General features: G+C 35.0%; 1 protein-coding gene across 1 annotated transcript; it reads right to left on the bottom strand.

The window, feature by feature from the left end:
• Nucleotides 1–4039: 4039 nt before the first annotated feature.
• LOC149954573 (ionotropic receptor coreceptor Ir8a-like) lies at nucleotides 4040–10615 on the bottom strand. The gene is made up of 7 exons (XM_090169963.1): nucleotides 10602–10615; nucleotides 9517–9604; nucleotides 9299–9457; nucleotides 8391–8514; nucleotides 7840–8075; nucleotides 6210–6460; nucleotides 4040–4223 (listed from the first exon to the last, which is right to left on the bottom strand). The coding sequence occupies exons 1-7, from the start codon at nucleotides 10613–10615 to the stop codon at nucleotides 4040–4042; spliced, it is 1056 nt and encodes a 351-aa protein (XP_090026089.1).
• Between the last annotated feature and the right edge of the window lie 1695 nt (nucleotides 10616–12310).

Below are 12310 nucleotides of genomic sequence, written 5' to 3'. Positions count from 1 at the left end.
ACTATTTTTGTTCGCTCTTCTCAGTATCAAATTACGTATCATCAAGAAATAAATATTTTAAATGAAGCATTTGGTCCATTCAACGGAAACGCGCAATCCACTTATACGCTTTTCAGACGAGGCCTGTAAAATCAGGTTCAAGTTGATAATTAAGCCGCGGTCAACTTTTCCGACGGTAGATCATTTAAAGATGGTTTACTCAAGCCAAACAAATCGCGGTTCAATTTTAAACCCAGATTTTTTTCTGGCGTTCACTGCGAAATTTTGGTTTTAGGTTTTAATTTCTTTCAGCAGCTTGGCATAACATGAAAGGTGCTCTGGACGTTTGAGAAAGTTTACGAAAAATTGCGAGTGAAATGGACCAAAGACAATCGTAGAATAAAATCAATAAGGATTCTTCTATAAATTTTGAAAGATAATACGAAAAACTAAGATCCGCAAGAAGGAAGAACAAAGTTTTAGATAATATGTTCCTTGGAACTTGAAAAATATGATGCCGTTTGGACTGGAAATCAAGTACAGTCAAAAATAGAAAACCTTACTGCAAAATATAGGTAAATTACTCTATTTTCAAGTTAGTAATTCAATAATAATTTATCTAGTTCGTGTTATGTTATTCTTACCAAGGCAAATCAAAAGATTCAACTGATTGGAGTAAACCCTTCAAATTCGACTTTCTTCACTGTTGTCAACATAATTCTTGGTGACCATCCTGAAATAACCGTAATCTGATTGAATAATCAGTGAAATACATAAATTTGAAGAACCCTGACATAATGAACCCCAAAAAATCACAGTTTATCAAAATGCAGCATCAAAGGTATTGTTGGGAAAAGTCCTTGAAAAATAATGGTTGATTTGGAGGGAAAAGAGTACACGTATTGATGAGCTTACACCAAGTAAATATAAGGTACAAGAAATGCCTGATTGCTTTTAGAAGAAACGGGCTCCCTTTCACTAAATAGTGTAAAAAGTTCTAATAGAAGAAATCGCGTCGTCAAACATTCATCCAAATTGTGTACGGGATTTTAATATCTTGTCGGATTTCAGATTTCGTAACATTTGTCCTAGATTTCGCGATTTTTCGTCGGATTTAGCGATTTCTCGTCGGATTTCAGGATATCTCGATTTATCGTTCAATTTCGGGATTTCATATTGTTCTCAATTTTTTGCGGGATTTCAAGATTTCAAGTCGGATTTCACGTTTTTGAAATTTTTCGATATCTAACCGGATTTCAAGATTTCAAGTCAGTTTTCGAAATTTGCGTGGGATATCTGGATTTCGGATTTCTTGGAAAATTAACCAGATTTCTTAGAATGTCCGACCCCTCGGAAGAAATGTTAAAGTTTAAGTCCCATTGGTAGTAATTTCAGAAAAGTTTTAGTATTTAAATCTAGGGATTAAAAAAAGCATCCAAGTGTGAAACAAATAACACCCTTCAGGAATTGGTGGCCCTACAAAAAGACCTTGTAGGCAAATACGATGAAAGCACAAAGCAGAAAAACAAAGCCACAAATAGCCGCACAAGAGGGACCTCTGAGATGTTACACGAAAGAATGGTTTCAGCAATTAAAAAATATTTACTTCAAAAACAGTTAAAATACTACTAAGGAATGAAAAACTCAAAGCCGTGGTCACCAGCCTCTAGCTAGCACCCATGACTGTAAAAATGTTATTTATTGTAGAACTTAAATTCACAGTACTAGCCAAAATATTCAACATAGTTTTGCAAAGTTCGTTATTTTGTACTTTTATTTTGAATCAATCTTACATATAATTAAGGAGTTTCAAAACGGAAAATAAATAGTTTAAACATTACTGTTGTTTGCTTGAATTATTCTCTCAAAAATAATCTTGCATCATTTCCGTCATCAGTAACAAATAAATTTTTATCGTTGGGCTCTTTTTCGAGCTGGTGCCTTCTGTCAGAAGTTCAGCCACCCAACGATTGCCATCCAACGATCTTTGTACAATTCAGTCAAATCTTCCCACATATTGTTTAAGATACAACAATAATGATGTTGTTGATATTTTCCATTCCAGATTCAATTTCTTTATCATTTGAAAACATTTTCATAAGCCGTTAAAACCAGTTATAAATTTAGGCTTAATTGAAATGTATTTTGACGTTAAATAATCCAAACTTGTTTTACTAATCTTTTAATTAAAACATAGGTGGTTTTATATCAGTAGCGCGCAAAAAAATTTAGACGATTCAAATACTAATTCATAATAATGACCATTGTTTTAAGCTTTGTTAATATTATGTTTTAAAAATATTTTTTTCACACTTCCTTAATTAGTTTTTAGAGTTGGCTGTTGTAACAACTGTAATATGAATAAAATTTAATATTATTTTTAAAATATTTTTCGAACAAATAATGTTTGAAATGAAAACTTTATTTGGAAAACACTTCCTTTCAAATAACGACATCTCAATAGCAGTAAACCAATCGATGTTGTTCCTTGTGCATTTGGAGATAATTAAACATTTTTATGAGTTTCAAATTCATTCTATTTTACTTCCCCTGGAAAAAATGATGTTTCATTTAATTGATCACGTTCAATTGCGTATACTACGACTATCCGATTTTTAATTTACAAGGTGTTCCAATTTGCTCAAAAAGGAATTTAAAAAAGTGTATAATTTAGAGTAACATTTCAGTAAGGAACTCCAAATTTCAGACAAATTTAAAAAAAATTTGCTGGTAGGTAAACACACTTTTCAATGAGTAAGTTGAAGGACCTTCTCAAAAATGTTCCAATGGATCGGGTTGAGTCGAAACTGGTCTTTTTCTCTAAGTTATGAGTTCATAAATAATTCAAGCTCGTATATACTCGGTGGTAATACGTTTTTTAAAGAGTCTTGCCAAGAAAATGTTTCTAATGTATATTTGTGCTAACCTTTCAGCACAAAGAGGAAAATGCTTATTTTTCCAAATATGCAACAATTTCAAACATTCGAAACTACGGTAAATATAATGCATTGTATTACAAACGATGTACTGAAAGTGATATTTTAATACAAAACGTATTTAGCTTGTTTAACTCCCAGTGTACCAAAGGGTTTTTATTATAGTAGCTTAAAAAGATGTAGTTTCATTGATTTTACATAGAACTATACTCATCTTTTGAAAATGAATGCTATTTAAGCGTATAAATTCTTACTTTTAACAATTTTTATTTTAAATTTTAAAATATTATTTTGAAAAAAGTGTAATTTTATTAATTTAATTTGCTACCTCAAAAGAACCTTCCTCGACAATGAACATCAATGAAAAACATCAATATTAAAAAAGAAGCATTTTTAAGCGAAAAATTTAGGAAACTGGAAGCTAGGAGCAACAAACACAACACCCCACACAAGGAGAACGCAACCCGTGAAAAGTCGTGGATTTTCTTGCGTACGTTTTTCATTGGCTAAACGCTTTTGCGCCTGCTGCCGTCGCAGGAGAAAATTCGGAAATTGTCTTCCCCCCGCCCGTAAAACGTTCAGCGTATAGGCTCGTGACGCTCGTCCAATGAAATTCGTACACAACCCTTCGTTAGCCTGTTTAAAGGCTAGCTGCGTTCTCTTTGTGTTTGTTGCTCCTAGCTGGAAGTAAAAAAAACTATTATATGATTATCAATCAACTAAATACAAATTGTATATAGCGAAATAGATTTATTTTTATTTAGGATTGAAGTTCAATTGAAAGGTTTTCGAGAGATACAGTTGATATCTAATTGGTTCTCTTAGTGTAATTTTTATGTAATTTCCAATAATAGATGATTACTTAAACGAAAACTAAAAGATTTTCGTTCTGATTAAGTTCGTAATCCTTAAGAGGTTTGGGAAAATCTTAACAAAGAGTATGAAATATTACAACAACCCTATTTTAAATATTTTAAGCCGTGCGACTTCAATTTCTCTAACATATTTGTTTGTTTATATATTGAAACTCGCGAATTAATTTGGTATTTGGAAAATACGAAGACGTCACTTTCAACATTCTTAGTCCATGACCCTTTTCGAAAATCTTTTGATAAAGCTTGCAATTAGAACGAGGAATCCAGCCAAATAGCCTCCAGCCAAGAGCAAAAAGTGCTTTTGAGGTCTCGAAGTCGGATGTAGTCGACAGTGTCTCCCTCTGTGGCATCCATCATTTTCCTCAGCGTCATAGGGCGCTCCAGTTCTTCTTCCCATTTCAACAAACAACCAGATTCTACGAGTGTTTCGATTCTACAAAAAGGAAACAATCGGGTTCGGAATGGCATTAAAAATTCGTCATAAACGTGTTATGGAAACAATTTTTTTTACCGAAACCAACAAAGTTAAAGTAAAGTTCATATAAATTTACTTTAAGAATGCTAAAATTTAAAAGTTAATTGATAAAGTTTAATATATCTTGTAAATTTAGAAATTATATTTCTTTTTCGCCTGAAACATGTACCTTGGTGAGCTTCCGCTGATTTGTTAAAATAAGTTTAACAAAATGTAGGGGAGCAATCGTGTTGATCCAGACTTTCGAAATCTAAAACCCAGATACATTATGTATTCAAAACTTTTAAAATTTCCCCTCGAAGTGCATTTTTACATTCTTGGCATAATAGGAGAAGTAATTCACCCAGTTATTATTGTGCAATCATAAATGCAGGTATAAAAAGTTTTCATTTTACTCGAAAAATTAAAGTGATTGACCAAAATGGGAAAATAATAGATCTAAATTAGGCCAATTTTAAAGTTTTTTAAAAATTATATAAAAATAAACTAAATTCGACCAACTATCTCAAAATTGTTTGAAATATTTTTTTTCAAAATTGAAAAATGTTAATAACACAAAATTATCAAAATCAATAGTTTCGATCCAAAACGATCAAAATTGATAATAATTGATGGAAATTTATTTATATAGATAATTTGTTTTTTTTTAAATTATTTTCCAAATTTGGAATAGATCAAAATTAACAACATTTTTAAATTATAATAATTATTATTATTATTGATTATTTTAAGAAACAGTGTAATACAAAATTATTTTATTCGTCGTTATTAAACGTTTCTCGGTTTTTCTAATCATTTGTTTTCTCATATTTTACCTTTTTAAGTACGTTATATTTACACAAACATATTTATATACAGTACTACAATACTATATAGGAAAGAAATTAGTTCGTCATTCCCTTTATCTTATCCAAATTTGGAAAATAATTTAAAAAAAACCAATTTATCTATATAAATAAATTTCGATCAATTCCTATCAATTTTAATCGTTTTGGATCGAAACTATATATTTTGGTAATTTTTTTAGTGTTATTCACATTTTTCAATTTTGAAAAAAAATTTGAACAATTTTGAGATAGTTGGTCGAATTTAGTTTATTTTTATATAATTTTTACAAAACTTTAAAATTATACTTATTTAGATCTATTATTTTCCCATTTTGGTCGAATTTGATCAAAATTGACCAAAATAAATACTTTGTTTTTAAAAAATCGCAATTTATCTATACATTAATCCAATTTTACACAACTTATAAATTTCCGTCAATGCCTATGTATTGTGATCGAAACTACTGTTTTTGATAAATATTTTTAAAATTTTATATATATTTTTCAATTTTGAAAAAAAATTATTTTAATCACTTTTGAAATATTTTTGTCAATGCTTGTATTTTTTTATTTCTTTCTCACATTTTTTAAAATTTTAGCCATATGGGTTCATTTTCACCCATTTGGTTCAAATTAATAAAAATGTGATCAATTTTGATTTTTTTTTCGTCAATTTTTATCAATTTTTTATAATTTTGGTATTTTAATTTTTTTTTAATTTTTTAAACTTTTTCACGGGGGGGGGGGGGGGCTTGGAATCGGTCAAAATCCCATGATATTTTCAATGGGAAAATTTCCATTTTATGTTGTCAAAAACATTTTTCGTTGCCATGGCCTAACCGTTGAATAAAATCCCTTTAGGATTTTTCAAGTTACATGAAGGTCTATCAATCCCCCGAGTTTGAACAAAATCGGTGTGTAACACCTCGGGCCCTCTCCTTGTAAGTTCTAAAGACAAGTAACTTTGTGGTATAACTAAAGTATTTATAAGTAAATCAGACATTTATTAGTTGAAAAAAAAGCGTGGTTAGAATATTTAACATTCGCTATTTAAAATAATTTTTCTTTCCAAACTTGTTTTGCTGAATATACCTATCACACATATTTTCTTACTTACACCCTAATAAACCGATCCTTGCAATTAAAATCCTTTCTGAATCCCACTCCTACTTTTATGCTGTATAAGTTCTCTTTAACCACGTAGTATTTGAAGTCTTTGTTGCCGAAGAACCACAACCCAAGTATGAAGTCTTTTTTGAGGTATAAGATAGCTAATTTGTGTTCGTTGAGACTTGGCAATGCCGTAAAATTAAAATCCACAGGAACGGCCACCTCCCGATAAAGTTCACCGTACTCGTTGGATGAAGGCTGTTTAATACAGAAATCAAGTTATTAGACAGTAAAATAAAGCTTTCTAGTTAGATGAAGTTAATATGTAATTTATCTATATATATATATGTATATTCATCTGCAAACAATAAAAATAGCTTTTTGAATTTCATGTATATATTTCGCACAATAAAGCTTAAAAAGTATTGCTTTCAACATTTGTAACTTTGCAGGTTCAAGCTGCTTAATCCAGCTTCGTTTTCAGCGAAACACATAATATCGGTAATCTAAGTAATAAATGGAGTAAGCTGTTTAAAACAAACATTTTGTGTTTGTTTTTCTTTCATTTCGTATAAAAAATATATTTTAAGCCAATGTCCGAGAAGGCCGTTGACAAAGTACAAGAAGCGCGCCTAGAATTTGCTTTTTAATGTGTACCTACATTTTTAAGGGCTTGATTGGATTCGGGAAATCCAATTTCTATGTAAAACATCTTTTTTAAATTTCATTTAATCGTTGCATTTTAATACCTATTTAACTTATTTTAAAAGAAGTACTTATTTTCTTCAAAAGGTGAGCGTAAAAACGACGAAATGTAAAAATTAAGGAAAAATTGCAAAATTACATTAAAGTGTTGGTTGCACGAAATTTTAGCTATGGCTAATTAATGATTCATTAGAAAGAGCAAACATTTTAAAGCAAGTACAGAAAATTTCATCAAAATCGGTTAAGTGGTCGTTGAATTATTATAAAAAGAAGTCGAAATGGTGGAAATCAAGTTTTTCGGCGAATTTCCAGACTTTCTCGGCACCCATGACGTCAGAAAATGCGAAGCGTATCATTGGCTAATTGTCTGTAATACATTTGTTTACATCTGGGATTAAAAGCAGGTAGATTTAACACCCAGGAAAAAGTCCTACGCATACACAAGCCTACGTAGTAGAAAAACGATATGAACGTAAATGTTTTGTTAATATTATGATTAAAAACCTCTGGTTTGAAAACTTCTACAAGTAAACAGAATCCCTCCACTTCAGTTCCTTCTATTTTAGGAATAAAACTACAGCTTTGATTTGCCCCAAATTGCTCGTGCTACGGAGGAGAGAAATTCGCCGAAAATTTCAGGATTTTGAGGAGCGAAAACGGTCAGTTTCGGACTCAAAGTTAATACACTTAGACTTGGAAATTTGTTTCGACAATTACATTTTTGGAAAGAGAACGTCCTGGGCTTCAAAACAAGCCCGCATTCATTCGTTTTTATTACTATCGAAGTATTATTTGAGAACTGCAACGTCTAAAATATACAATTTATTATTTCTAAGAAAAGTATCCTTTGAAAAAAATAAGGAGTTTTTGTGCCGTAAAAAGATTTATGAGCTGCCATCGTTCTAATATTTAATAAATTTATGGACTTATACCAAAGTTTTAATGTAATTTTCGATGAAGGATCCTCTGAACACTCCGATTCGCATTGTCCCTTTCCGAAGTAATTCAGCTAATTTTTCTAAGGAATCGATATGATCTGCGCTGGTCACGCTGGTTGACGCAGTTAACAGGTCACCGTAGTATATGGCTAAAATCGTCACTGCGAACAACCAAATGGACAGGGGAACAATTGTTGACAGGCGGTTGCCTGAAATTCCTTGATTTGTACCTGCGTTTGACAATAACGTAATTAATATAATTTTATGACAAAAGATATTTTTAGTGAAGACCTTCCCTCCCAATGCAAATATGATGAGTAAATACAGAGTGGTACCTTCGAAAGCTATTTCCATTAGAAATTAGGGCTGGCATCTGTTGCACGAACAGTGAGCAAGTCGATCATTCGTGGGACCAATGGTATCGGACATAACTAAATACCAGCATAAGTGTTAAACCGGGAGGTAATTGTCATTTTTCTAATATTTTGCTCATAGAAACAAATCATTGAAGAGGAAGATCCTTTAATAAATTTAAATTGGCATACTTTGGCAAGAAGAAATTCCGATGACATACCAAACCGCCCAGAATGTTTCTTCAAACAGATCGTAGGTTAAACCTCGCAACAAAATAATGATTGCTAATATAAAAGCTAAAAAAGCCATCCACACCTAAGAAATATAAAAGAATTTCGTAATGATTTTGTAACCGGCTTAAGTGAAATATTTTTTAACACTTATACCGAAATTTAACTGCCATATTGTTACCAAGATATTGCACCAATGGTTCTGGAGTTTAAAAGAAGGAACAAGGCATGTCGCGAAACACTGCTCGGGAGTTGATATTAGTTTGATTTAAATATTTGGGAGAGCTAAATGGCTTGTAGGAGTTTCCCGACTGAAAAAGTTATCCTACGATAATTTGATTATTTAGTTAGTTGGGATTACTTATTAGTCGGTTTAAAATAACTACAACGGTTTTTAACTAAATAAAAAGAGTTGAAGTTTTATTTTCAGAGTTGGAGAGAAGAGACCCTTTAGGGTTGAGATCTCAGTTCGAACTGTCGTATTCAATACAATATTATACAAAATAAAATTGTGTTTATGATTTCTTTTGTTTCCGCTCAATTTTTAAAAAATATTTTATAAACTAAAACAGTGCGCAATTGCCTGAAAATTATTCTTTTGGAAATTTAATAAATATTTTTTATATCAATAGTATTAATAGGCAAGTGAAGAGTCACTGTTGGACAAGTGTACGGTTTTCTTTGTTAGCGATTGTTACGTGCATATATCGGGTTTATTCGAATTTATAGTTGATGTTTGGAAACTGTTTTATACGTGTAATTTAAGTGAATGCAGTGTGATTAAATACACAGTTTAGGCGGAAATGATTGACCTGATCTACTTTTTTTAATTTTTCACACCTTTAAATAAAGACGGTGTTCCGACTTACTTCAATTTGAAAAGGACTAAGGAACAGAAATTCTATGTTTCTCGATGCCGGTTGCGGTCCGATAATGAAATTTACAGTTTCGTCGTAGTACGGACCGCTGAAATCTATGACAGTTCGCCTCTGATAAGTGTCCGCGAGGCCTAATATCACATCCATTTCCTAATAAATAAAAGCAAGTGCTCGGTATATAAACAGTTTCACAATATTAAGATATATACCTTAGTTGCCAATCGTCCCACCGCACCTGTCCAAGTGTTATTGTCCTGAAGTGCACCATAACCAGTTTTAGTTTCGTATAGGCCGTATCTAATATAAACCAATTAGTATACCCAGATAATTGCAGTTTTTATATTTTAGTTTTTATAATTTTTATCTGCGTTACAGAAAGGCCTCTCAGGCGTCAGTTATAAATTTGACAACCTTTGCTTAGTAATAACTAGCTGGGTAGCCCGTCCTTCGTCCGGGCCCCAGCTAGAACTAAAATCCCGTGAAGACTGTTTCGGCCGGGCCCCAGCTAGAACTAAAATCCCGTGAAGACTGTTCCGGCCGTGGGCCCGAGCTAGAACTAAAATCCCGTGAAGACTGTTTCAGCCGGGCCCCAGCTAGAACTAAAATCCCGTGAAGACTGTTCCGGCCGTGGGCCCCAGCTAGAACTAAAATCCCGTGAAGACTGTTTCGGCCGCGGGCCCGAGCTAGAACTAAAATCCCGTGAAGACTGTTTCGGCCGGGCCCCAGCTAGAACTAAAATCCCGGGAAGTCTGTTTCGGCCGCGGGCCCGAGCTAGAACTAAAATCCCGGGAAGAGTGTTTCGGCCGCGGGCCCGAGCTAGAACTAAAATCCCGGGAAGACTGTTTCGGCCGCGGGCCCCAGCTAGAACTAAAATCCCGTGAAGACTGTTTCGGCCGCGGGCCCGAGCTAGAACTAAAATCCCGTGAAGACTCGCTGCCTTTGAGCCATAAGAATAGCTGTGAGAAATATGGAGGTCCTAGGTTGAACGGCTCGGACGTCTATAGAGAAACAGACGCAAGACCGACAGACATAAGACACTTAGGAATATAGTATAGACTATAAAATTTCCTGAAATTTCGTTCTTTCGCTTATATAATGATTGCCTAATTAAATAAATTAAAATTTTATCGAAATCAATTTTTCGGCCATAAAAAGTGGAATAACTCAAAAACAGTTGTTTTCTAAAAGTTACGTTTTACTTAGTAATCAAAGGCTGGAAGTGACTATCATTCGCTAAGTAGCAAAATAATCGGAAATCTCTACAATAAACTAAAACACAAGAATTTAATTATACAAATGCAAAGCCATTTCTTAAGTTCTTTTTATTGCCCAACAAAAGGTCGAAACCCATCACGTCCCTATACCGAATGAATACGAGAAGCGCGAAAAAAAATATATATAAGCAGATAGACAGAGAATTTAAAAACCGCATAAATATGTTACATATATATATGGAGTTAGAATATATACAGGAACGCTATACAGTGTTCCAATAAAGAGCCGCTAGAGACTAGACAAAGAGGTCTAGGTAAGTCGTAAGGGCCTTCCTGAATTGTTTGGGACTAGGTACGACTTTGAGGAAGTCAGGGAGAGAGTTCCAATCGCGGAAAGAAGACGGGAGAAAGGAATGTTTCCTGACTGAGAGGCAAAGGCCAGGGATGATGAACGAAACTGATTTTCACCCCGGGGGGCCCGGCGCCATGCCGAGATGGCAGAGGTTAGTGGCGCCAGGGCACCGTTCGAACGATGTATAACGCTATTCACTAGGGTGAGGCGTTTCATTCGACAACGAGAAACCAACGTATCCCACCGAAAGTTTTTCATAACCCTGGTCATGCTCACACTGCAGGAAAACCCGACGTTGACCGCGAAACGGAGAGCGCGCCGCTGAATGCGGTCCAGCGCATGCGTGCCGCTCGCAGTGTGCGGTGACCAAAACGAGGAGCAATACTCGAGGAGGGCAGGACGTAAGTTTTTATACCCAAAGCTTTGGTGGAGAAGGAGCAGTGCGAGAGATGCCTGCGCACAAATCCGAGAGCCCGCGCAGCTCGAGAGGTGACTTGGTCAATATGGGTAGACCATTCTAGAGAATTGGTGATCTTGACTCCTAGGTACTTATGCGAGGGGATGACCGTAAGCGTGGAGCCACCCAGAGTGTAGGTGGGAATTATAGCTGGTTTCCCAGATCGGTGCAGGGACAACACGGCGCATTTGGATGCATTCAGTGGTCACTCCAGTCCTGAATGTGGTTGAGGTCCTCCTGTAGAAGTGTCACGTCGAGAGTGGTATAAATAGTTCTGGATAGGGCCACATCGTGAGCGAAGATAAACAGATTTGGGGTGACATTGTCCCCAATGTCGTTAATATATACCACAAATAGGAGTCGGCCAAGGACCGAGCCCTGGGGGACACCCGATGGAGCAGGAATCCACTCGGAAATACCACCCGGAATCACTACTCGGAACCGGCAGGTCTCCAAGTACGTGGCCAGCCAGTTTAATGTCCTGGCCGTTATGCCGTAGGAGTGAATATTCGTCTTCAGTAGTTCGTGGGGCACAGAGTCGAAGGCTTTCCGGAAATCCAAGAATATGACATCGACTCTGCCAGAGTTTTCGAGGCCAGCAGACCATTCCTCCATACAGCAGAGGAGTTGGGATTCCGTACTGTACGCCCTCCTGAAACCAGGTTGGTACGGCTTCAGAACCTCGATAGTGGTGAGGTGGGCTGTGATGTCGGAGGTAACGATATGATCATCTAGCTTAAGCACCTGCGAGAGAAGTGCAATAGGGTGATACTCCGAAGGATCTGATTTGTCGCCTCCCTTCGTTACTGGAGTGATGTTAACCGAACTCCAGTCGTCAGGGATAATCCCCTTATCATAGGACAGTTGGAAGAGATAAGCTAGAGGGGCGGCTAGGACCCCGGCACAGTTTTTCAACACTATCGCCGGAACACAGTCAGGGCCAGCCACAATTTGAATTGAAATAATAGGTTACAAGTTAA

The sequence above is a fragment of the Leiobunum rupestre genome, chromosome 3 (genome assembly GCF_980474605.1).
Source record: "Leiobunum rupestre chromosome 3, qqLeiRupe1.1.hap1, whole genome shotgun sequence".
Classification (NCBI taxonomy): Eukaryota; Metazoa; Arthropoda; class Arachnida; order Opiliones; family Sclerosomatidae; genus Leiobunum; species Leiobunum rupestre.
The sequence above is the reverse complement of the archived record's forward strand: the minus strand, read 5'-3'. Positions and strand labels throughout refer to the sequence as shown.